This window comes from Ranitomeya variabilis, chromosome 7, assembly GCF_051348905.1.
Source record: "Ranitomeya variabilis isolate aRanVar5 chromosome 7, aRanVar5.hap1, whole genome shotgun sequence".
In the NCBI taxonomy this organism is placed as follows: Eukaryota; Metazoa; Chordata; class Amphibia; order Anura; family Dendrobatidae; genus Ranitomeya; species Ranitomeya variabilis.
The window spans coordinates 6,397,114-6,424,579 of record NC_135238.1 but is presented as its reverse complement, the minus strand read 5'-3'; the positions used below and the strand labels follow the sequence as shown (position 1 = coordinate 6,424,579).

General features: G+C 46.7%; 1 protein-coding gene across 2 annotated transcripts in view; it reads right to left on the bottom strand.

Annotated features, from left to right (window-relative positions):
• Positions 1-855: 855 nt before the first annotated feature.
• The window catches only part of LOC143785104 (uncharacterized), a 33,508-nt gene continuing 6,897 nt past the window's right edge, over positions 856-27,466 (bottom strand). Inside the window, exons 2-12 of one of the 2 annotated variants that reach the window (XM_077273775.1) lie at positions 25,086-25,142; positions 24,933-24,992; positions 24,804-24,851; positions 23,484-23,503; positions 16,579-16,653; positions 12,557-12,631; positions 12,122-12,196; positions 10,621-10,686; positions 10,530-10,546; positions 3,879-4,137; positions 856-1,936 (exon numbers count right to left, since the gene is read on the bottom strand). In XM_077273775.1, the coding sequence (XP_077129890.1) occupies positions 1,776-1,936; positions 3,879-4,137; positions 10,530-10,546; positions 10,621-10,686; positions 12,122-12,196; positions 12,557-12,631; positions 16,579-16,653; positions 23,484-23,503; positions 24,804-24,851; positions 24,933-24,992; positions 25,086-25,142 (913 nt within the window). In that variant the 3' untranslated portion in view covers positions 856-1,775. The remainder of the gene's footprint in view (positions 1,937-3,878; positions 4,138-10,529; positions 10,547-10,620; positions 10,687-12,121; positions 12,197-12,556; positions 12,632-16,578; positions 16,654-23,483; positions 23,504-24,803; positions 24,852-24,932; positions 24,993-25,085; positions 25,143-27,466) is intronic. The other variant, XM_077273776.1, reaches the window with a different exon arrangement.

Sequence of the window (27,466 nt, the reverse complement as noted above, 5' to 3'; positions counted from 1 at the left end):
TGACTGATAACACCTCTATATACAGTAGATAACACAGGATCCACCATTCACAATAGGTGATGTCACAGCTCACCTCCTCCTCCTGTACAATGACTGATAACACCTCTATATACAGTAGATAGCACAGGATTCACCATTCACAATAGGGGATGTCACAGATCACCTCCTCCTCCTCCTGTACAATGAGTGATAACACCTCTATATACAGTAGATAATACAGGATCCACCATTCACAATAGGTGATGTCGCAGCTCACCTCCTCCTCCTGTACAATGACTGATAACACCTCTATATACAGTAGATAATACAGGATCCACCATTCACAATAGGTGATGTCGCAGCTCACCTCCTCCTCCTGTACAATGACTGATAACATCTCTATATACAGTAGATAACACAGAATCCACCATTCACAATAGATGATATCACAGCTCACCTCCTCCTCCTCCTGTACAATGACTGATAACACCTCTATATAGAGCTGATATTATAGGATCCACCATCCACCATGTCACAGCTCACCTCCTCCTCCTGTACAATGACTGATAACACCTCTATATACAGTAGATAGCACAGGATTCACCATTCACAATAGGTGATGTCACAGCTCACCTCCTCCTCCTGTACAATGACTGATAACACCTCTATATACAGCAGATAACACAGGATCCACCATTCACAATAGGGGATGTCACAGCTCACCTCCTCCTCCTCCTGTACAATGACTGATAACACCTCTATATACAGTAGATAGCACAGGATTCACCATTCACAATAGGTGATGTCACAGCTCACCTCCTCCTCCTCCTCCTGTACAATGACTGATAACACCTCTATATACAGTAGATAACACAGAATCCACCATTCACAATAGATGATGTCACAGCTCACCTCCTCCTCCTCCTATACAATGACTGATAACACCTCTATATACAGCTGATATTATAGGATCCACCATCCACCATGTCACAGCTCACCTCCTCCTCCTGTACAATGACTGATAACACCTCTATATACAGCTGATATTATAGGATCCACCACCCACCATGTCAAAGCTCACCTCCTCCACCTCCCTTTACAATGACTGATAACTCCTCTATATACAGCTGATATTATAGGATCCACCATCCACCATGTCACAGCTCACCTCCTCCACCTCCCTGTACAATGACCACTCACTTCACTACAAAAGATAGAGGCCGAGTCCGGTGTTTGCTGCTAATGTACGTGTGTATTTCCTGAAACAACATGAAATTAGTCTAAAAATCCTCAGTGTCTGCTGTGAAAATAGAAAGATTCCTAGTTTAGATTTTTAGCACAGAATGTAATTTCATGAAAAAAATATTTTGTAAAAAATGCATTTTAGTCAAAATCTTGATTGAAGCAGTCGGTCATTTTTAGATGATTTCTTTCCTTTAAGAAATCTGTGGTCACATGTGTGGTCACATGGCCGCCGTATATGTGGAGATCTCTTGGACAATGCTGGAGCTGTTCTAGCGTTAAGCTTGCAATGGTTGGATACAGTCTTAGGGACCTCAGAGCGTTACACACGGGTCCTGTGTACAGGGAGGCTTTGCAATATTGAGATTTATTATTTTGTAAATGAAACGTTTCTGGGACCAATTCATCAAGGCTGAAGAATATTGTGGAGCCAGAGCCTCGTTGTAGATTATTACACAGTGTCCGCCCTGTGAGGAGGATTCCAGTGGAGAGGGAGCGGCGTTCCCTGATTACTGCCATCGTTGGTCTGAGCCGCCTGTTTCACCGGATCCGTCCTAGTAGATACTTTCCTTATTTCTCTTCTTCTCCTCTTCGGAGAACAGGAACACGTCGGCGGCCAGTGACCCGAGCTTGGGCTGATCCTTCAGGATCTCCTTCTTCCGCTCCTCGCTGCTGTCCGTCAGGTCATCGATCACCACAATCACGTTCTTCTTCTCTGTATTTCGGGAACATAAGATTCTCTCGTTAGAACAGAATTACAAGATTGTGATTACAGATAATAATAAGAGGAGAAAAGGATTCGCATGGGATTAGAGCCCGGCCTGGAGAAGACTGAGGTCCTATCATGGCGCTTCCTCTACTCTGTACATCCTCTAGTTTCCCCACAGCTTGCCTCGTCTGCTCCACTTTTCTCGCCCTCCATTTATTACTTTACTTACTTAGAAGATCGGAGGAGCCACTTATGCTACTTAGGGTTGGCTCCAGGTTGATGTGGACCCTCGATGTGATAGAGTCCTAGTGGCCCCCTCTTCATTTTCAATTTTTCTCCCTCACCTTCCAAGAGCCGTCATTTTATGTATTTTTCAGATGAGCGCAGTGTCAATGTCAGTTTTTTTATTTTTTACGGTACCTTATCATTAACAATTTGATGTCTTTCTGATTTTTATTTTTTCCATTTTTTGGTAAGAAAAAAAAAAAAAAAAGAATTTTTGCCATTTTCCTGGGAGAATGTGATGATGCCTTAGTGGTTCCAACAGATCCGCATAAAGCTGTACCACGTATGTGGATCTTTTTATTTTTTAGATTTTACATCGTAGGTGGCGATAAGACCTGTTCTATATATATATTTTTTTTTTTTTGCAAATATTATTCATTTTTTTAATGTAATTTTTGTTCAGCCCCCCCCCCCAGGGTAGATAAACCAGGGTTCCCTAGATCAGCTGTAGACTAATATTGCTCTTAGAGATGAGAATTTACTTTTAAGTGGAATTGAATTTTACTTTCGCCAAAGAATTTCTCGAAATTTGCTGTCTCGTGAATTCAACAAAATGAGGACCCCTTGCTGCCATTTTTCTGAACCATAATGGGCCATAAAAAGGTTAAAAAATAAAAAAAATGTTCATACTTCTGTGGCCCCTCTGCTGCCCACCACCACCCGTCCGGTCCTTGTCACATTTTCTTATTCCCTCCACTCACGTTGGAATCTTCCGGCGTCTCACATTGTGCCGGACTTCCAGCTGTCACGGCACCCAGGAAGGTTCAACGCATGATCACACAAAGGTCATGGTGCACACGGTGAAGTCATGTTGCTGTTGACCTCAAATTGCGCAAATCAAATTTCCCGGTAAAATCTACGCAAACGGGCAAATTCAAATTCATCTTTCACCTGATGTATTGCGAATGTACGATCTCTTCTGGTTGGGCGTCATAGGTGACATGGTGGCCTTCACAAGGCCCCTAGCTGTCACCAAAATGCCTCCAGCCCTTGCAATCAAGTCTTAGAGCAGAGATCAATGGGCCTCATAATGGACACCTTCCCCCTTTCCACCTATTATTTGTGACTCTACTGCTGTGATTGAAGTTAGCTCCGATTCCAGCTGTATACCACAGCCGCCACCTGGGCCCTATGAAGAGGGCTTAGTTCTTGAGCAGTGCACACATCACCGGTACTTGCACAGCAGATGTCACAAATGGAAACCTGGGCAAAGTGGGCCCCAGTGTCCGTGGGCTCCAGCACTTGCCTGGGTACCCCCGGTGATGGAGCTTTGCTCATACATGAGGATAACAGCGCGTCTCTAGAGGTGGAGGATCAGTTCCTCAATGATTGCCATCCATGAGTAACAATGTGGATTGGGCATCATTGAAGCCAACGCTCACCTGAAATATAACAAGCATTATGATCTGTAAACAATGCATGCTGGGAGTTGTAGTTTTCCAACAGATTGGGAACACTGGTGATGCCATTGCACTCATTCAGGTAGATCAATGACTAGACGTACAATGTGGCCTCACCATTCACTTTCAGTGTCAGAGCAGTGAGAAGGGACTTCTCCCATTGAATGGTGACTTATCCTAATAAATAATTAATAAATACTTGTGCCCGATACCTCGGAGGGCTTCAGTCCGTCCTCTCCCAAGGTTCCATCACTATCTCTTACCTAGCGTTGAGGACAGCACTTCTAGCTCCTCGTCATACAGAGAGTCTGTGACGTCCGTGAGGTTGACTCGTCCTCTGTTCTTGGTATGATACAGGATCCCAAAGTCACACCTCGACTCGTTACTCAAGAACTCGGGCATCCCACTGTTGGAGATGTAATAAGGCCGGACGCTCTTTACAAAGGACTCAGATTCCAGCTTTGCTTTCAGCCATTCATATTCACTCTCCACTGCCCTCGAAAAAATCCCCACTTTTACTTTCTGAAAATAAGAATAGGAAAACCGTTGTGTTTATATAGAGAGTCAGTCACTGACTGCATAGAGAGTCAGTCACTGACTTCATAGAGAGTCAATCACTGACTGCATAGATAGTCAGTCACTAACTGCTTCTTATTGTCATGAGGTCTTTGAGTCGCTTCCTTCTAATTGGGAATAATTTTCTTCCACCATTTCTTGTTTGTTTCTTTCAGAGATATCAGATGTCGGGCGCCATTACAGCTGCGCCATCAGTTACTACTCATTTATTTTCCCCAGGTTTGGTCTATATCACTGAATAACAAGCAAAATGTGCAATTTAGAGGCCTGGAAAAGTGTAATAACTGAAAGCCACCAAGGATTCGAGAGATAGAAATGGTGCCTGACCGTCATGCCTGTTTGATATCAGGATATTCAGGACATTGATCATGATGTAATCTGAACCAGACACCAGTCTGAAAATTCAGAAACTATGGACCGTACATGCACATAGGTAAGGAACTGGTTAAAAAACAGGTAAGAGTCGCCATAAATGGAAGATTCTCTAAATAGGCTGACGTTAGCAGTGGAGACAACAAGGGGAATGGCGAAAGTTATTGTGAGAAATCAGCAAAATTCAAAACGCGAAAAAATTCCTAATTGTTAGAATTTAGGGAAAATTGGTAGAGAAATTTTTTTCTTTAGAATTGATTCTTTCTTCTATAAAATTAAGAGGTTTGTAGATTGCCACTGTGATTGGGATTGTGCTCAGTGACTACAGACAGTGTCAGGTCGGTGCCGTTATACTGATTACACTGATACCTGTGATCGGGATTGTGCTCAGTGACTACAGACAGTGTCAGGTCGGTGCCGTTATACTGATTACACTGATACCTGTGATCAGGACTGTGCTCAGTGACTACAGACAGTGTCAGGTCGGTGCCGTTATACTGATTACACTGATACCTGTGATCGGGATTGTGCTCAGTGACTACAGACAGTGTCAGGTCGGAGCCGTTATACTGATTACACTGATACCTGTGATCAGGATTGTGCTCAGTGACTACAGACAGTGTCAGGTCGGTGCCGTTATACTGATTACACTGATACCTGTGATCAGGACTGTGCTCAGTGACTACAGACAGTGTCAGGTCGGTGCAGTTATACTGATTACACTGATACCTGTGACCAGGATTGTGCTCAGTGACTACAGACAGTGTCAGGTCAGCGCCGTTATACTGATTACACTGATACCTGTGATCAGGATTGTGCTCAGTGACTACAGACAGTGTCAGGTCGGTGCCGTTATACTGATTACACTGATACCTGTGATCAGGATTGTGCTCAGTGACTACAGACAGTGTCAGGTCGGTGCCGTTATACTGATTACACTGGTACCTGTGATCAGGATTGTGCTCAGTGACTACAGACAGTGTCAGGTCGGTGCCGTTATACTGATTACACTGGTACCTGTGATCAGGATTGTGCTCAGTGACTACAGACAGTGTCAGGTCGGTGCCGTTATACTGATTACACTGATACCTGTGATCAGGATTGTGCTCAGTGACTACAGTGTCAGGTCGGTGCCGTTATACTGATTACACTGATACCTGTGATCAGGATTGTGCTCAGTGACTACAGACAGTGTCAGGTCGGTGCCGTTATACTGATTACACTGATACCTGTGATCAGGATTGTGCTCAGTGACTACAGACAGTGTCAGGTCAGCGCCGTTATACTGATTACACTGATACCTGTGATCAGGATTGTGCTCAGTGACTACAGACAGTGTCAGGTCGGTGCCGTTATACTGATTACACTGATACCTGTGATCAGGATTGTGCTCAGTGACTACAGACAGTGTCAGGTCGGTGCCGTTATACTGATTACACTGATACCTGTGATCAGGATTGTGCTCAGTGACTACAGACAGTGTCAGGTCGGTGCCGTTATACTGATTACACTGATACCTGTGATCAGGATTGTGCTCAGTGACTACAGTGTCAGGTCGGTGCTGTTATACTGATTACACTGATATCTGTGATCAGGATTGTGCTCAGTGACTACAGTGTCAGGTCGGTGCTGTTATACTGATCACACTGATACCTGTGATCAGGATTGTGCTCAGTGACTACAGACAGTGTCAGGTCGGTGCCGTTATACTGATTACACTGATACCTGTGATCAGGATTGTGCTCAGTGACTACAGACAGTGTCAGGACGGCGCCGTTATACTGATTACACTGATATCTGTGATCAGGATTGTGCTCAGTGACTACAGACAGTGTCAGGTCGGTGCCGTTATACTGATTACACTGATACCTGTGATCAGGATTGTGCTCAGTGACTACAGACAGTGTCAGGTCGGTGCCGTTATACTGATTACACTGATACCTGTGATCAGGATTGTGCTCAGTGACTACAGACAGTGTCAGGTCGGTGCCGTTATACTGATTACACTGATACCCGTGATCAGGTTGTGCCCAGTGACTACAGACAGTGTCAGGTCGGTGCCGTTACACTCATTACACTGATACCTGTGATCAGGATTGTGCTCAGTGACTACAGACAGTGTCAGGTTGGGGCCGTTATACTGATTACACTGATACCTGTGACCAGGATTGTGCTCAGTGACTACAGACAGTGTCACGTTGGCACCGTTATACTGATTACATGGATACCTGTGATCAGGATTGTGTTCAGTGACTAAAGACAGTGTCAGGTCGGCGCCGTTATACTGATTACACTGATACCTGTGATCAGGATTGTGCTCAGTGACTACAGACAGTGTCAGGTTGGAGCTGTTATACTGGTTACACTGATACCCGTGATCAGGATTGTGCTCAGTGACTGCAGACATTGTCAGTTCGTCGCCTTATACTGATTACACTGATAACTGTGATCAGGATTGTGCTCAGAGACTGCAGACAGTGTCAGGTGAGGGCTGTTTGTTGTGAACTCTGTTTTTGGGCTCCCTCTTGTGGTCACAACTGGTACTGTGTGAGTGCTGTCTTTGGGCTCCCTCTGGTGGCTCTTTGTGTCATTCTGCAGGTCTGAGGCTTGATCAGCTGTCTTGTTATCTGTTAGCTGGTTTCCTATTTAGTTCACCTGGACTCTCAGTTGTTGCCTGCTGTCAATGTCTTCAGTGCTATTTTGGAGCTCTCCTGCGGTCCTTCGTTATCAGTCTCTTCAAGAGAAGCTAAGTTTTGCTTGGTTCATTTTTTGACCATCAGTGGTCATATGTTTCTTGGTTTATTTTTGTTTCTTGTCCAGCTTGCTAATATGTGATTTCCTTGCTTGCTGGTAGCTCTAGGGGGCTGAGTTTCTCCCCTCACACCGTTAGTTGGTGTGGGGGTTCTTGTATTCTCAGCGTGGATATTTTGCATAGGGTTTTTTACTGACCGCACAGTTCCCTATCTGTCTTCTGCTATCTAGTATTAGCGGGCCTCATTTGCTGTATCTGTTTTCATTTCTACGTTTGTGTTTTCCCCTTACCTCACCGTTATTATTTGTTGGGGGCTTCCTATATCTTTGGGGTGATTTCTCTTGAGGCAAGTGAGGTCTTACTTTCCCTCCAGGAGTAGATAGTTTCTCAGGCTGCGTCGAGACGTCCAGGATTTTAGGCACGTTCACCGGCTACCTTTAGTGTGTTGGTTAGGATCAGGTTTGCGGTCAGTCCAGTTACCACCTCCCTAGAGCTCGTGTCTATGTTCATAAACTTAGCTAGTCCGTTTTGTGATCCTCAGCCACTAGGATCATAACAGCTGTTATACTGATTACACTGATTCCTGTGATCAGGATTGTGCTCAGTGACTACAGACAGTGTCAGGTCGGTGCCATTATGCTGATTACACTGATACCTGTGATCAGGATTGTGCTCAGTGACTACAGGCAGTCATGTCGGTGCCGTCATACTGATTACACTGTTGCCTGTTATCAGCATTGTGCTCAATGACTACAGGCAGTGTCATGTCAGCGCCTTATACTGATTACACTGATATCTGTGATCAGGATTGTGCTCAGTGACTACAGGCAGTGTCAGGTCAGCGCCTTATACTGATTACACTGATACCTGTGATCAGGATTGTGCTCAGTGACTACAGGCAGTGTCAGGTTGGTGCCGTTATACTGATTACACTGATACCTGTGATCAGGTTGTGCTCAGTGACTACAGACAGTGTCAGGTTGGTGCCGTTATACTGATTACACTGATACCTGTGACCAGGATTGTGCTCAATGACTACAGACAGTGTCAGGTTGGCGCCGTTATACTGATTACACTGATACCTGTGACCAGGATTGTGCTCAGAGACTACAGACAGTGTCACAGTGTCAGGTTGGCGCCGTTATACTGATTACACTGATACCTGTGATCAGGATTGTGCTCAGTGACTACAGACAGTGTCAGGTTGGTGCCGTTATACTGATTACACTGATACCTGTGATCAGGATTGTGCTCAGTGACTACAGACAGTGTCAGGTCGGTGCCGTTATACTGATTACACTGATACCTGTGATCAGGATTGTGCTCAGTGACTACAGACAGTGTCAGGTCGGTGCCGTTATACTGATTACACTGATACCTGTGATCAGGATTGTGCTCAGTGACTACAGACAGTGTCAGGTTGGTGCCATTATTCTGATTACACTGATACCTGTGATCAGGATTGTGCTCAGTGACTGCAGTTTCAGGTTGGCGCCGTTATACTGATTCCAATGATACCTGGTGATGTGTGGACCTGTGGGTGGGGCAGTGGGCGGGGCTTCATGTGGTGCTGATTAACTATTCATAATGCAGACTGTTGACAGATCCCTCACTGACCCGCCCCATAGTTTACATAATGAATATGTGCTTGAGGTTATCCTAATCATAAAAAAAATCCATTTGAAAATGGCGCCTGCGCAGTAGCAGCTATATGTGTTTATTCAGGTGATCCAACAGCTTCTATTGCACAGGCACCAGCAGCGTCATCTTGCTAGAGAAAAAAAAAATCCTCCACCAAGATGGCGCTGCACACAGTATGATGTCTCCACAGTACATTCCCCCACACACAGTATGATGTCTCCACAGTACATTCCCCCACACAGTATGATGTCTCCACAGTACATTCCCCCACACACAGTATGATGTCTCCACAGTACATTCCCCCACACACAGTATGATGTCCCCACAGTACATTCCCCCACACATAGTATGATGTCTCCACAGTACATTCCCCCACACACAGTATGATGTCTCCACAGTACATTCCCCACACACAGTATGATGTCCCCACAGTACATTCCCCACACACAGTATGATGTCTCCGCAGGACATTTCCCCACACACGGTATGATATCCTCACACTACATTCCCACACACACAGTATGATGTCCCCACAGTACATTCCCCACACACAGTATGATGTCTCCGCAGGACATTTCCCCACACACGGTATGATATCCTCACACTACATTCCCACACACACAGTATGATGTCCCCATAGTACATTCCCACACACACAGCATGATGGTGGTAGAAGACAGGAGTGTGACTATGGGGGGTGCCCTCACAGTACATTCCCCCCACACACAGTATGATATCCCCACACTACATTCCCCCACACACAGTATGATGTCCCCACAGTATATTCCCCCACACAGTATGATGTCCCCACAGTACATTCCCCCACACAGTATGATGTCCTCACAGTACATTCCCCCCCACACACAGTATGATGTCCCCACAGTACATTCCCCCACACAGTATGATTTCCTCACAGTACATTCCCCCCCACACACAGTATGATGTCCCCACAGTACATTCCCCCACACAGTATGATGTCCTCACAGTACATTCCCCCACACACAATATGATATCTCCACAGTACATTCCCCCACACAGTATGATGTCCTCACTGTACATTCTCCCCACACACAGTATGATGTCTCCACAGTACATTCCCCCCACACACAGTATGATATCCCCACACTACATTCCCCCACACACAGTATGATGTCCCCACAGTATATTCCCCCACACAGTATGATGTCCCCACAGTACATTCCCCCACACAGTATGATGTCCTCACAGTACATTCCCCCACACACAATATGATATCTCCACAGTACATTCCCCCACACAGTATGATGTCCTCACTGTACATTCCCCCCACACACAGTGTGATGTCCCCACAGTACATTCCCCCCACACAGTATGATGTCCCCACAGTACATTCCCCCACACACAGTATGATGTCCCCACAGTACATTCCCCCACACAGTATGATGGTGGTAGAAGACAGGAGTGTGACTATGGGGGGGTGCCAAGGGGCACTTACATATAAATGGTAGGCTGGGGCCATTGCATAGATTATATTCAGGGGCCCGGGTTTAGATTGTGTCTCTATGGGTGGAAAATAATGAACTTCTCCACTCACCTTATTGGGAGATTTCCCTACAAAATAGAACAAAAGAAGATTTTAATAACTTTAATATTGAGCTGGAGACAAAGTAAGATAAGTCGATTACTTATCACTATTCGCATGTGCTCCAGTTTATCTTCAAATGAAGAACTTTTTCCGTTGCTAAATTCACCTACAAGAAATGTAAACAAGAAGATAAAGACGAAAGTGAGGACGATAATGCAGGATGGAGGTGGATCAGTCTGGTGTTAGGGGAAATGTGGACAAGATACTGACAGGACACGGACAAGACATCAAAAAAACACAGACACGACACGGACAGGACACGGACAAAACACAGACAAGACACATACAGGACATGGACAGGACACAGACAAGACACGGACAAGACACAGACAGGATATAAACAAAACACAAACAAGACACAGACAAGACATGGACAGGACATAGACAAAACACAAACAAGACACGGACAAGAAACAGACAAGACATGGACAAGACACAGACAAAACACAAACAAGACATGGACAAGACACGGACAGGACACAGACAAAACAGAAACAAGACACAGTCAAGACATGGACAGGACATAGACAAAACACAAACAAAACACAGACAAGACACAGACAAGGCACAGACATGACACAGACATGACACGGACAAAACATAGACAAGACACGGACAAGACACAGACAAGATGCGGACAGGACACGGACAAGACATGAACAAGACACAGACAAGACGCAGACAAGACACGGACAGGACATAGACAAAACACAAACAAGACATGGATAAGACATGGACAGGGCATAGACAAAACACAAACAAGACACAGATAAGGCACAGACACGACATGGACAGGACATGGACAAGACAAAGACAAGACACGGACAAGACACAGACAAGACACGGACTAGACACAGAAAGGACATAGACAAAACACAAAGAAGACACAGGCAAGACACAGATAAGGCACAGACACGACATGGACAGGACACGGACAAGACAAAGACAAGACACGGTCAAGACACAGACAAGACACGGACTAGACACAGACAGGACATAGACAAAACACAAACAAGACACGGACAAGACATGGACAGGACATAGACAAAACACAAGCAAGACACAGACAAGACACAGACAAAACGCAAACAAGACATGGACAATACATGGACAGGACACAGAAAAAACACAAAAAAGACACTGGCAAGACACGGACAAGACACAGACAAAACACAACACACGGACAAGACACAAACAGGACATGAACAAAACACAAACAAGACACCGGCAAGACACGGACAAGACAAAGACAAGACACGGGCAAGACAAAGACAAGACACGGGCAAGACAAAGACAAGACACGGGCAAGACACAGACAAAACACAAACAAGACATGGACAAGACACGGACAAGACACGGGCAGGACATGGACAAAACACAAACAAGACATGGACAAGACACGGACAGGACATGGACAAAACACAAACAAGACACGGACAAGACACAAGGCACAGATAATATACAGACAATATATACGGGGAAGTCATGGAGCCCAGACTACACAGGCACCCTCATATCCCATATTTGTGTGTATACATTACCTGCGCTCTCCTCTGGCGATATTTGATTACTCTTCATCCCTTGAGGGGTCTTCTCCCGTTGTTCATCATTGTTTTCTGTGGGGTGACAGGCAGGGATGTTAGCAGCGGTCAGTCCTGCCATACAGGGTGATGACTGACTATATAATTGTGTCTGTAGGATTATTATTGTAAGTATATACAAGGTCTTTGCTGGATACTTCCACATATGTATCTATACATAATTGATTTTTATGTTTTTTCCTGTAATTATGTATCTGTGTATCTATGTCACTGTGTTACATGTCCACTGTCATGTTACATTACCAGCTACACGCTTAAACTCTTATTAACCCTTGTGTCACTTTCTTGAGTTTTCCTTGCACATGTTTACCTGGTCTTTTACATTTTTGTGCTTTTTATACAGCTTTTTCTCACCTTCCCGCCATTATCACTTACCTGACATTGTCTGTGTTGGCTCTGGTGAATTGTCCATCCTTTGTGTAGGTCTGTCCCCTGACCCGACACTGTTTCCTGTGGGGTGATGTAGATTCAGTTGGAATCAAAATGAAACCTTACCCCATTATTAGCTTTATTGGGAAAGCCTACAAACCTTCTGCTGCTTTCAATAAACCAGTGAACAAGAACAACAGAAGTAGCTGAGCACAACTACCGTAATATGCAAAAATTTGTCCAGGTTCACTACAAAATGTCACTTTTACTGACTACTTCAATATCAGTGTTATTCACTCCATCATGACTACAGTCTTTAGCACTGTGGCTGTTATGACCTGCTGCCCCTCTGGCTGTTTTGACCTGCTGCCCCTCTGGCTGTTTTGACCTGCTGCCCTTCTGGCTGTTATGACCTGCTGCCCCTCTGGCTGTTATGACCTGCTGCCCCTCTGGCTGTTTTGACCTGCTGCCTTTCTGGCTGTTTTGACCTGCTGCCCCTCTGGCTGTTTTGACCTGCTGCCCTTCTTGCTGTTATGACCTGCTGCCCCTCTGGCTGTTATGACCTGCTGCCCCTCTGGCCGTTTTGACTTGCTGTCCCTCGTGCTGTTTTGACCTGCTGCCCCTCTGGCTGTTTTGACCTGCTGCCCCTCTGGCTGTTATTACATGCTGCCCCTCTGGCTGTTACTACATGCTGCACACATGACGCATTGCCTGACATCAGCATCTGGCAGTGTTCCTGAGAAATGTATAGCTATAACTGTAGGTAGATGACACAAACCTTCCAAAAGCCACTCTTCTTGGCAGATCCCAGAGGATCTTTCATCCTTTAAGCCCCATATAGAGATCTGAACTTGTGCAGGGCCCCCTGGGTTACAGTCACAGAGCAGCAGTTGGCTGGTGGAGCGAGTTGGCAGAGAATTGTCATGATGCCAGGAATAAACCAGGAGGTAAAAGTCAGGGACAGAATTATGAGACAGGCAGTCAGTAAAACAAGCCACGGTCAGGAACTAATCACCAGGGGACTTACGATACATTGTGAAACAAAGCCACAGACCAGGGTTAGTAGAACTTACCCTGACACATACTAAGAGCGAAGTGACATACAATGTCCAGGGCTAGTTATATATAACAAACCAGCTCCTGATGAAGCTTTGTGGTGAAACGTGTGTCAAGAAGTTTCTGCAGTCAGTACATTCGAGCTACTGGTTAAGATCTCTGGGTCATTGACTTTAATATAGTTTCTTAGAGTCAGGGTAAGTGAAACAGTGGAGCTCTATTAGTGGAGTCTTAGAACAACTCTCAGGCTATATACAGTAACAAGTAGAGAACGAGCAAATTGTCCAAAATTAATTCAATTCTTGATTCATCTCATTCGGCACCAAATTGTTATTTGAATCAAATAGAAAAGTAGTTCACAGGGAGGAGGTGTCTTATACGGGTGCTGACCAAGGTGGCCGCATCACAGGAGACCTCCATTTACCACCACTCAGACTGCTGACGACCACTCCCTATGATCTATATATCTGTATGTGACTCCCGATTCCTCCGGAGCGGCTTACGGAGCTTGTACCTGTGAGGATCTGCTAAGAAGGTGGCAGCATCTACCCTACAGTATCTGCTTTCCTCCTGGACCAGGAAGCAATATTCTTACTAAGCAGATGGATGAACCTCTGGTGTTCAGATAACTGGAGATCACAACGAGACCTCTCATTACCACAAGACTCAGTCATCACCCAGAAGACAATTACCTAACGACTCCTCGGGGGTGGAGCCACGGTGTGAGGACATCTCTAACAGTGGGCCTGACTCTCCATCTATTAGGAGGCCAGGTCCAGAAAATTACAAATTACCCTCAACATTTCACCATAAGGTTGGAGTAAGATGCCCAAATAATTCTCTTCTTACGATACCGCGTTATATGCTCCTGTCCTGCCTCAGCGCAATCAGTGGCTAATCCAACCCCCCTCCATTATGGAGATAGTGGTCTGATCCTGACCAATCGGCATTTGTGCTCCTCGTGGGGGGGATTGTTATTACATTGTGGTGGGTGTGAGGGTCTCGGCAGATGATGGAACCTTTCTCAATCCATATGAATAAAAGGCTGATAGAACAACGTTCTATTGTAGAGTCGAATGTCACCGTTCATTTTACCATACAATAAACCGCAGCTCCGCCATTGTCCGGGGGCTCTGGAATTACAGAGTAATAAGAACGACCCGGTGACGCCATTCTCTAGGTTGTTCGGTTGCAGAGATACCAAACCGGTAAAGTTATTTTTTTTTACTGAGGTAGTGAAAGAGAAACAAACAAAATGGAAATGTATAAAATAAATAAATATTTTGTGTCGCCATTTTCCGAGAACTGTCATTCTGTAATTTTTATGTTGAGGTTTTGTTATTTTCCGTAGTTTTTATTGATACAATTTCGGGGGAGGTTTGATGTTTTGTTCACTTCTTATCACATTACTTGTCAGAGTTGTGGAAACTGAAAAGCTGTGATGTTGCCGGTTAGGCCGAGGTCACACTAGCGAGGAATATGGAGAGTGCTATGTGAGAAAACATCACAGCACTCGGCGCAGTGTTCATCTATGGGGCAGATCACATCAGCGGTTATCTTCTCAGGTGTATTCAGCGTGCTGCGATTGTATGCGTATATCATCTCGCCAATGCAAGTCTATGGGGGCGAGAAAAACTCAGACACCACACGGACCATCAGTGTGACCGGTGAGAAATACCCAACCATTCTCCTCATTTCAGCCCACTGAGCCATTAAATTCAATGGGGAAAAGCAGTGAGAAATGTAAAGTCAGACGGACACATAGGCGCGAGAAAATCGCATCATCGCAAACGCATTACACAGTGATGACCATACAGAGAACACTTGTGCGACTCTCAGCAGCGAGACTCGGACCAATTTTCCACAAGTAAGTGTGACCGTGGCCTTAGATTGTTTTCTTTTATGACTTTTTATGTTTTTGTTTTTTTTTAATATTTTTAATATGTATGAACTTCTGCAATAAGTGACAGACAGGCGGTGACAGTGACAGGCAGGCAGTGACAGTGACAGGCAGGCGGTGACAGTGACAGGCAGGCGGTGACAGTCACAGGCAGGCGGTGACAGTCACAGGCAGGCGGTGACAGTGAGAGGTAGGCAGTGACAATGACAGGCAGGCGGTGACAGTGACAGGCAGGCAGTGATAGGCAGGCGGTGACAGTGACAGGCAGGTAGTGACAGTGACAGGCAGGCGGTGACAGTGACAGGCAGGCGGTGACAGTCACAGGCAGGCGGTGACAGTGACAGGCAGGCGGTGACAGTGAGAGGTAGGCAGTGACAATGACAGGCAGGTGGTGACAGTGACAGGCAGGCAGTGACAATGACAGGCAGGAGGTGACAGTGACAGGCAGGCAGTGATAGGCAGGCGGTGATAGTGACAGGCAGGCAGTGACAGTGACAGGCAGGTGGTGACAGTCAGGTGGTGACAGGCAGGTGGTGACAGACAGGCGGTGACAGTGATAGGCACGCAATGACAGGCAGTGACAGGCAGGTGGTGACAGTGACAGGCAGGCGGTGACAGTGACAGGCAGGCAGTGACAATGACAGGCAGGCGGTGACAGTGACAGGCAGGCAGTGACAATGACAGGCAGGAGGTGACAGTGACAGGCAGGCAGTGATAGGCAGGCGGTGACAGTGACAGGCAGGCAGTGACAATGACAGGCAGGAGGTGACAGTGAAGGCAGGCGGTGACAGTGAAAGGCAGGTGGTGACAGGGAAAGGCAGGCGGTGACAGTGACAGCCAGGTGGTGACAGGCAGGTGGTGACAGGCAGGCGGTGACAGTGACAGGCAGGCAATGACAGGCAGGCAGTGACAGTGACAGGCAGGCAATGACAGGCAGTGACAGGCAGGTGGTGACAGTGAAATCTGGCCATATTTGGATCCTCGGGGGCGGTTTATTGGCCTTTTGGAGTCGTATATTATTAACCCTTGTGTGATTTTCCTTCACACGACGCTTGTTCTCACCATCACTTACCCCGCAGTGACGGTGTTGGCTGCTGGCGGATGGTGGTGCTCTGTGGCGTCGTCCTCTGCCGCCCGTTGTCATTTCCTGTGGGTTGATAGACAGTGACGGTTTATATATACGAGTCCTCACCACCGCGCCCTACGTTATCAGAGCAGACCGTCCCCTATATACAGTGTCACCCCCCGCCATGAGCAGTGCTGGAATACCTCATCTCTGCCCCCCACAGTCCTCCCCGCTGAGCCCCTGTAATCAGTGCTTGTCGGATGATCTCTCCACCGAGCTGTCACATCGCTCCGTCATGTTAAATCTTTGTTCTTAAAGGGCCAGCATTCAGATCTGTCCTCTCTCCTGACTTGTCTGCTTCATTACATTATTATTTTCTCCATTATTAAACTCTGTTCCTCTGTTATTCATTCTGGAAATGTATGAATACAAAATGAACAAGTGGGCGTTACCAGAGAGGGGTGTGTCCCTGCACATCTCACACTGTCCAATCAGCACTGACAGTATCAGACTGTGGAGGGATAAGCCCCTTTGACAGGGGAAATGGTAACGCCCAGTTGCAGTGTATTCATAAGTTTCCAGGAGGAATAACAGAGGAACGGCACAATGTAGACTCCGAGGGGAAGATGCTCCAGAATCATTGTATCTATAAGTATTCCCGAGGACGACCAGATCCTCCTCCACCATCTCTCTGCAGATTACTCTTTACATTACAATTTCAGGATCACTGTTTGCTGTCAGTGAATTGCCGGTGAAAACCCGTCGTAGCGATGTCCTGCCCATACAGCTGAGGTCTTGTTACAATGTATCAGTGCAGCACATAGTGTCTTCTGTTTGGACCTACCTGACTGATACATTGTAACGTCCGTCAGCTATGAGAGCAGGAGTAGTGCTCACCACTTTAGGCTATGTGCACAAATTGCGGGTCCGCAGCAGTTTTCCATGAGTGGACAGTACAATGTAAACCTATGGAAAACAGAAACCGCTGTGCCCACGCTGCGGAAAAAAACGCAGCCCTAAAAAATACGTGTGCACATACCCTTACATGTAACCGGGAATTGCTTCATTCATTGACAGCAAGCAGAAACTGAACACAAGTCAGTTATACAGCTGGCGGACCGTCCGTTAGGCCGGGGTCACACTAGACCGTAATACGGACGAGTGCTATGCGATAAAAAATGTTAATGTGCAGCTCCCATCATCCGATATTTTCTCCACCGTATTCAGGATCCGAGTGAACTCGCAGCAGGCTGCGATTGTCAGCGTATCTCGGCCGAGACTTGCCAATGCAAGTCTATGGGGGCGAGAATAAATCGGATTCCACACGGACCAGCAGTGTGCACTGCGAGAAATACGCAGCGGTGTCCTATAGAAAAGCCGGTAATTCAATTGCCGGCTTCTCATTTCTCCTTCACAAACCCGACAGGATATGAGACATGATTACATACAGTAAACCATCTCATATCCCTTTTTTTTTGCATATTCCACACTACTAATGTTAGTAGTGTGTATGTGCAAAATTTGGCCGCTGTAGCTATTAAATTTAAGGGTTAAATTGCGGAAAAAATTGGCGTGGGCTCCCACGCAATTTTCTCCGCTAGAGTAGTAAAGCCAGTGACTGAGGGCAGATATTAATAGCCAGGAGAGGGTCCATGGTTATTGGCCCCCCTGGCTACAAACATCTGCCCACAGCCACCCCAGAAAAGGCACATCTGGAAGATGCGCCTATTCTGGCACTTGGCCACTCTCTTCCCACTCTCTGTAGCGGTGGGCTATGGGGTAATGAAGGGTTAATGCCACCTTGCTATTGTAAGGTGACATTAAGCCAGATTAATAATGGAGAGGCGTCAATTATGTCACCTATCCATTATTAATCCAATTGTACGAAATGGTTAATAAAACACACACACATGATTAAAAAGTATTTTAATGAAATAAACACACAGGTTGTTTTAGTATTTTATTGTTCTCTCAATCCAGCTGAAGACCCTCGCTTGGCAAAATAATAAACCCACAATATACATATCCTCAGATGAGCCGTCACGTCCCATGAGGTAATCCATCTGAAGGGGTTAATTATTTTACAGGCAGGAGCTGCGCTAATGCACTCGCTCCTGTCTGTAATCCCCGGGTAATGAAGGAAAGCTGAGTGATCTGTACTTACATTGAGTCGCGGTGAGGCGCCCTCTGGTGGATGTTCTCATGAACTGCAGCCTTGGAAAAGTTCCCACGCTCGAGTTCATATGAGTTCATCCTGCAGAGGGCGCCTCACCGCGACTCTATGTAAGTACAGATCACTCAGATTTCCTTTCATTACCCGGGGATTACAGACACGAGCGAGTGCATTAGCGCAGCTCCTGCCTGTAAAATAATTAACCCCTTCAGATGGATTACTTCGTGGGACGTGACGGTTCATCTGAGGATATGTATATTGTGGGTTTATTATTTTGCCAAGCGAGGGTCTTCAGCTGGATTGAGAGAACAATAAAATACTAAAACAACCTGTGTGTTTATTTCATTAAAAATAATTTTTAATCATGTGTGTGTGTTTTTTAACCCTTTCATACAATTGGATTAATAATGGATAGGTGACATAATTGACGCCTCTCCATTATTAATCTGGCTTAATGTCACCTTACAATAGCAAGGTGGCATTAACCCTTCATTACCCCAAATCCCACCGCTACACGGGAGTGGGAAGAGAGTGGCCAAGTGCCAGAATAGGCGCATCTTCCAGATGTGCCTTTTCTGGGGTGGCTGGGGGCAGATGTTTGTAGCCAGGGGGGGGGGGCAATAACCATGGACCCTCTCCTGGCTATTAATATCTGCCCTCAGTCACTGGCTTTACCATTCTGGCGGAGAAAATTGCGCGGGAGCCCACGCCAATTTTTTCCGCCATTTAACCCTTTATTTTAGCAGCTACAGCGCCCAAATTTTGCACATACACACTACTAACATTAGTATTGTGGAATATGCAAAAAAAAAGGGGGATATGAGATGGTTTACTGTATGTAATCATGTCTCATATCCTGTCGGGTTTGGGAAGGAGAAATGAAAAGCCGGCAATTGAATTACCGACTTTTCACATATCTCGCGCTGAATTAAATATAAATACAGACTATATATATATGTGTCTCAATGACATATATATATATATATATATATATACTGTATATATGTTTTAACGAACATTTGAGCACATAAATCAATGTTTCTGTTTGTTGTCACTTTTACCCCTATAATCTTTCACTTTCTGCTACCTCCCCCAATCCCCACACCAAGTAAGGAACTGATCATCTCCTCTTCAATCCTCCCCATCCATCTCACCTCCTCCTCAGAACTGTTCCTTAACATACAATCCTCTGTCTCAAAACACAGGCAGCCCCCTCACGCCCTCTCCTGCTCCCACCTGCTAACACTTTCTCTGCTCCTTCTCACTGCTGGTGATATCTCTCCAAATCCTGGTCCTCCTCACCACATTCCCACAGTCATTTCTACCTCCCATCCACGCTCCATCACAAACTTCCGTAACCTCTCTAACCTTATACCCATTCGCCCAGCCCCCGCTTCCCCAGTCCCACTAACAGGAGCTCTGTGGAACGCTCGCTCTGTCTGTAACAAGCTTTCCTACATCCATGATCTTTTTGTTACTACCAAACTTTCCTTCCTCGCCATCACCGAAACCTGGCTCACCCCTTCTGACACAGCCTCTCCTGCTGCACTCTCTTACGGTGGCTTCCACCTTTCTCACACACCCCGCCCCAGCAGCAAGCATGGCGGAGGAGTTGGTTTTCTCCTGTCAGATAACTGCTCCTTCACCCCAATCCCACTGCCACCCTCTGTTACCCTCCCTTCCTTTGAGGTGCACTCTGTGCGCATCTACTCCCCCTCCAACCTCCAACTGGCTGTCATTTACCGCCCCCCAGGGCCAGCCACCATCTTCTTTGATCACTTCACCACCTGGCTACTTCATTTCCTTTCTGCAGACATCCCCACTATCATCATGGGCGATTTCAACATCCCCATTGACACTTCCCTCTCAGCTGCCACTAAACTTCTATCTCTCTCTTCCTCCTTCGGCCTCACTCAATGGTCTTCTGCAGCCACTCACAAAGATGGTCACACACTGGACCTCATCTTCACCCGCCTCTGCTCCCTATCTAACCTCTCTAACTCACCTCTTCCTCTCTCTGACCACAACCTTCTCACATTCTCATCTCTCTCCACTCCATGTCTAGAGTCCCCACCCCACAAACTTTCACACCCTCGCAGAAATCTTAAACATCTTGACCTACATTCATTCTCTGAATCCCTCCTCCCTCTTACAGACATAAGTTCCATACACAATGCGGATGACGCTGCCACTCTATATAACACCACAATAGCTGTAGCTTTGGAATCTGCTGCCCCACTTACACATACCAAAGCTCGCAAAATCAACAGACAGCCCTGGCACACCAGCCTGACCAAAGAACTGAGGCGAGCTTCCAGGGCTGCTGAGCGCAGATGGAAAAGATCCCACTCCAACGACCACTTAATCGCATTCAAACAGTCCCTCACTACTTTCAAGACCGCACTCGCCACAGCTAAACAAACCTACTTCTCATCTCTCATATCCTCCCTGTCTCACAACCCTAAACAGTTATTCAACACCTTCAATTCTCTCCTCCGTCCCCCAGCACCTCCTCCCTCCTCACTTATCTCTGCTGAAGACTTTGCCTCATTCTTCAAGCAGAAGATTGATAACATCAGAGACAGTTTTGGTCAACAAGCCCCAAAGCCCTTCCTCCCAACTTCCCTACCCTCCACCTCCAAAACCAACTACTCCACCATTACAGAAGATCAACTCGCCACTCTACTCTCAAGATCGCATCTCACCACCTGTGCACTTGACCCGCTCCCATCCCACCTCATCCCAAACCTCACCACAATCTTCATCCCAACCCTAACCCATCTCTTCAACCTATCACTAACAACTGGTGTTTTCCCCTCAAGCTTTAAACATGCCTCCATCACACCTATCCTCAAAAAGCCCTCTCTTGACCCATCCTCTGTATCTAGCTATCGCCCTATATCACTTCTCCCCTATGCCTCAAAACTACTGGAACAACACGTCTACCTTGAACTGTCCTCCCATCTCTCTTCTTGCTCCCTCTTTGACCGCTTACAATCTGGCTTCCGGCCACACCATTCCACTGAAACTGCGCTAACTAAGGTCACCAATGACCTCTTAACCGCCAAGAGCAAGCGACACTACTCTGTTCTCCTCCTCCTCGACCTGTCGGCTGCCTTTGACACAGTGGACCATTCCCTATTATTACAGACCCTCTCATCCCTTGGCATCACAGACATGGCCCTATCCTGGATCTCATCATACCTAACAGACCGGACATTCAGCGTCTCCCACTCACACACCACCTCCTCACCTCGCCCCCTATCTGTCGGAGTCCCACAAGGTTCAGTCCTTGGGCCCCTGCTCTTCTCCATTTACACCTTTGGCCTGGGACAGCTCATAGAATCTCATGGCTTTCAGTATCACCTCTATGCTGATGACACACAGATCTACATCTCTGGACCAGATATCACCTCCCTACTAACCAGAATCCCTCAATGTCTGTCCACTATTTCATCCTTCTTCTCCGCTAGATTTCTGAAACTTAGCAAGGACAAAACAGAATTCATCATCTTTCCCCCATTTCACGCGACCCCCCCCAACCATTACAGTAAATGGCTGCCCACTCTCCCCAGTCCCACAAGCTCGCTGCCTCGGGGTTATCCTTGATGCTGATCTCTCCTTCAAACCACATATCCAAGCCCTTTCCACTTCCTGCCGACTTCAACTCAAAAATATTGCACAAATCCGTTCATTCCTCAACCAAGAATCTGCAAAAACCCTAGTCCATGCCCTCATCATCTCTCGCCTTGACTACTGCAACCTCCTGCTCTGTGGCCTCCCCTCAAACACGCTCGCACCCCTCCAATCTATTCTAAACTCTGCTGCCCGACTAATCCACCTGTCCCCCCGCTATTCTCCGGCCTCTCCCCTCTGTCAATCCCTTCACTGGCTCCCCATTGCCCAGAGACTCCAGTACAAAACCCTAATGATGACATACAAAGCCATCCACAACCTGTCTCCTCCATACATCTGTGACCTCGTCTCACGGTACTTTCCTACACGCAACCTCCGATCCTCACAAGATCTCCTTCTCTACTCCCCTCTTATCTCCTCTTCCCACAATCGTATACAAGATTTCTCTCGCGTATCACCTCTACTCTGGAACCCTCTACCACAACACATCAGACTCTCGCCTACCATCGAAACCTTCAAAAAGAATCTGAAGACCCACCTCTTCCGACAAGCCTACAACCTGCAGTAACCACCAATCAACCAAACCGCTGCATGATCAGCTCTACCCTCACCTACTGTATCCTCACCCATCCCTTGTAGATTGTGAGCCTTCGCGGGCAGGGTCCTCTCTCCTCCTGTACCAGTTATGACTTGTATTGTTCAAGATTATTGTACTTGTTTTTATTATGTATACCCCTCCTCACATGTAAAGCGCCATGGAATAAATGGCGCTATAGCAATAAATAATAATAATAATAATAAATCCATTAGATGTCGGTTTTGCAAGCCTGCGCGAAAATCTCAGCATACGGATGCCATACGGATGTCAAAGGGATCATTTGATGCGAGGAAATCGCATCCTCGCACTGCACACGGATCACTGTTTTGGAAACATTTGGACCGTTTTTTTATACGGTATGTGTGTCCCCGGCCTTATACAGGCGATGCCGGCGGGTGCTCGGCCGTGGTCAGTGGACCGGTGCAGGGGGATTTTTCCTGGGTCGGGCAGACATTTCTCCGTTCATTATTACGTTACATTGTTGCTGTGATTTCTGTTTCTTACCCAACAACGCCCCAGTCTCACTGCAATGAAAGACAAGTAGATTAGAGCCAGGCCCTTTATGTCTGACATGTGGCCCCAGCGGAGGAGGTCTATCATCAGGGTCACAGATGGAGCAATTAACGGGTGGATGAAGATAGCGGGAATTGATGAAACTCGCCCTTAGTAAGTTGTAAGGTTATGGTGGAGCCGGAGTGACCCCAGAGCAGCTCCAGGTGTGGCACATCATGGCTATGTCTACAGAGGGCCACGGAACAGAGACTCGGCCTCCCTGGATCCCGGAGGGAACGTCCACATTGTTACACCAGGGCAAGTTACGTCTGGCACTCGTGGCTCAGCAGATGGCGCTCAGTGCCAAGTAGCCACGAGAGAACCACGACCCTCAAACATTTACAGCTGAATATAGCAATGTCTAACAGTCCGCGTGGGAGGAACGTGGTGGGCACGGCCATAATCCCATCTGTCCAACACCTTGATCACGGCCTGAGTCCTAGATGTGTTGTAACTTGTCAGTCCCCATTACCACCCGCACAAGACTAAGGCCGGGATCACCGTGTTGGACAGATGGGATTATGACCGTACCCAGCACCTTCCTCCCACACGGACTGTCAGACATTACTACTCTTCAGTTCCTGTGGTTCTTTCTTTGCTACATTGTTACACCTGGACAAGAGTCATATCTGCAAGACTGGAGACAATTCAGGAGTGGGGGAGGCTGAGCGGTAACCCCACTGGTGTACCACCATCACCACCATCTTCACCACCCTCATCATCACCACTACCATCATTACCATCACCACCACTACCATCATCATCATCACCACCACCACCACTACCATCATCATCACCACCACCATCATCACCACCATCATCACCACCACTACCATCATCATCACCACCACCATCACCACCACCACCACCATCATCACCACCACTATCACCACCATCATCATCATCACCACCACTACCATCATCATCATCATCATCATCACCATCGCCACCACCATCATCACCACCACTATCATCATCAACACCACCATCACCACCACCATCATCACCACCATCATCACTACCATCATCATCACCACCACCATCACCACCACCACCATCATCACCACCACTATCACCACCATCATCATCATCACCACCACTACCATCATCATCATCATCACCATCGCCACCACCATCATCACCACCACTATCATCATCAACACCACCACCACCATCATCACCACCATCATCATCACCACCACTACCATCATCATCATCACCACCATCATCACCACTATCACCATGATCAGGAGATCACAGGAGTTGGCTTACTCTTGTGGTGTACAGCAGTCAAGATTGCAAGACAGACATTTCATCCACCTGTCGAAAAAACGAGAATAAATGATAATTTCTGTCAGCACCATCACCATCATCATCGGGAGATCCCAGGTGTTCTCTTACCCTTCTTCTGGTGTACAGCAAGTGCAGCAGTCAAGATTACAAGAAGGACATTTCATCCACCTGTCGAAAAAACGAGAATAAATGATCATTTCTGTCAGCACCATCATTATCATCATCATCATCATCATCGGGAGATCCCAGGTGTTCTCTTACCATTCTGGTGTACAGCAAGCGCAGCAGTCAAGATTACAAGAAGGACATTTCATCCACCTGTTGAAAACAGCAGAATATAAGATCAGCATCATCACCACCTTCATTATTATCATTACGATTCCTGCTCTCATCATCGCCATCACTAACGTGACCTCATCATCATTATTGTCTGCCCCATTGTTTCATGCCTCTTATCAAGGGCAGACACTGATGGTTTAGAGCCAAGAAATGTGCCTGAGCTCTAGTTTTATTGTGACAAAGCTACAGATATATAGAATTAATAATGTCCCCCATCCTGGGCCCCTTCTTGGTATAATGTCCAACATTCTGGGCCCCTTTTTGGTATAATGTCCTCCATAATGGGCCCCTTGTTGGTATGATGTCCTCCATCCTGGGCCCCTTCTTGGTGTAATGTCCCCCATCCTGGGCCCCTTCTTAGTATAATGTCCCCCATCCTGGGCCCCTTCTTAGTATAATGTTCCCCATCCTGGGCCCCTTCTTGGTATAATGTCCCCATCCTGGGCCCCTTCTTAGTATAATGTCCCCCATCCTGGGCCCCTTCTTAGTATAATGTCCCCCATCCTGGGCCCCTTCTTGGTATAATGTCCCCATCCTGGGCCCCTTCTTAGTATAATGTTCCCCATCCTGGGCCCCTTCTTAGTATAATGTCCCCCATCCTGGGCCCCTTCTTAGTATAATGTTCCCCATCCTGGGCTCCTTCTTGGTATAATGTCCCCATCATGGGCCCCTTCTTAGTATAATGTTCTCCATCCTGGGCTCCTTCTTGGTATAATGTCCCCATCCTGGGTCCCTTCTTAGTATAATGTCCCCCATCCTTGGCCCTTTCTTAGTATAATGTCCTCCATCCTAATTAATGGACCCCAGTTTTATGAGGTTAGTGACCCCACCAACAGGGAGCAGTGAAAACAAAGAGGTGTCACAGGAGGCTGCCAGGTGCTTTTTATGGAATGAGCAGACATTGATTTTATTGCACTTGTTCCTGGAGGTCTATGGCAGTGATGGAGTTATTACTAAAGTCCCTGGTGGTCTAGGGCAGTGATGGAGTTATTAATAAAGTATCTGGTGGTCTAGGGCAGTGATGGAGTTATTAGTATGATCCCTGGTGGTCTAGGGAAGTGATGGAGTTATTAGTATGGTCCCTGATGGTCTAGGGCAGTGATTGAGTTATTAGTATGGTCCCTGGTGGTCTAGGGCAGTGATGGAGTTATTAGTATGGTCCCTGGTGGTCTAGGGCAGTGATGGAGTTATTAATAAAGTATCTGGTGGTCTAGGGCAGTGATGGAGTTATTACTAATGTCCCTGGTGGTCTAGGGGAGTGATGGAGTTATTAGTATGGTCCCTGGTGGTCTAGGGCAGTGATTGAGTTATTAGTATGGTCCCTGGTGGTCTAGGGCAGTGATGGAGTTATTAGTATGGTCCCTGGTGGTCTAGGGCAGTGATGGAGTTATTAGTATAGTCCCTGGTGGTCTAGGGCAGTGATGGAGTTATTAGTAAAGTCCCTGGTGGTCTAGGGCAGTGATTGCGTTATTAGTATGGTCCCTGGTGGTCTAGGGCAGTGATGGAGTTATTAGTAAAGTCCCTGGTGGTCCAGGGCAGTGATTGCGTTATTAGTATGGTCCCTGGTGGTCTAGGGCAGTGATGGAGTTATTAGTAAAGTCCCTGGTGGTCTAGGGCAGTGATGGAGTTATTAGTATGGTCCCTGGTGGTCTAGGGCAGTGATGGAGTTATTAGTAAAGTCCCTGGTGGTCTAGTGCAGTGATGGAGTTATTAGTATGGTCCCTGGTGGTCTAGGGCAGTGATGGAGTTATTAGTAAAGTCCCTGGTGGTCTAGGGCAGTGATGGAGTTATTACTAAAGTCCCTGGTGGTCTAGGGGAGTGATGGAGTTATTAGTATGGTCCCTGGTGGTCTAGGGTAGTGATGGAGTTATTAGTATGGTCCCTGGTGGTCTAGGGGAGTGATGGAGTTATTAGTATGGTCCCTGGTGGTCTAGGGCAGTGATGGAGTTATTAGTAAAGTCCCTGGTGGTCTAGGGCAGTGATGGAGTTATTAGTATGGTCCCTGGTGGTCTAGGGCAGTGATGGAGTTATTAGTAAAGTCCCTGGTGGTCTAGGGCAGTGATGGAGTTATTAGTAAAGTCCCTGGTGGTCTAGGGCAGTGATGGAGTTATTAGTATGGTCCCTGGTGGTCTAGGGCAGTGATGGAGTTATTAGTAAAGTCCATGGTGGTCTAGGGCAGTGATGGAGTTATTAGTATGGTCCCTGGTGGTCTAGGGCAGTGATGGAGTTATTAGCAAAGTCCCTAGTGGTCTAGGGCAGTGATGGAGTTATTAGTATGGTCCCTGGTGGTCTAGGGCAGTGAT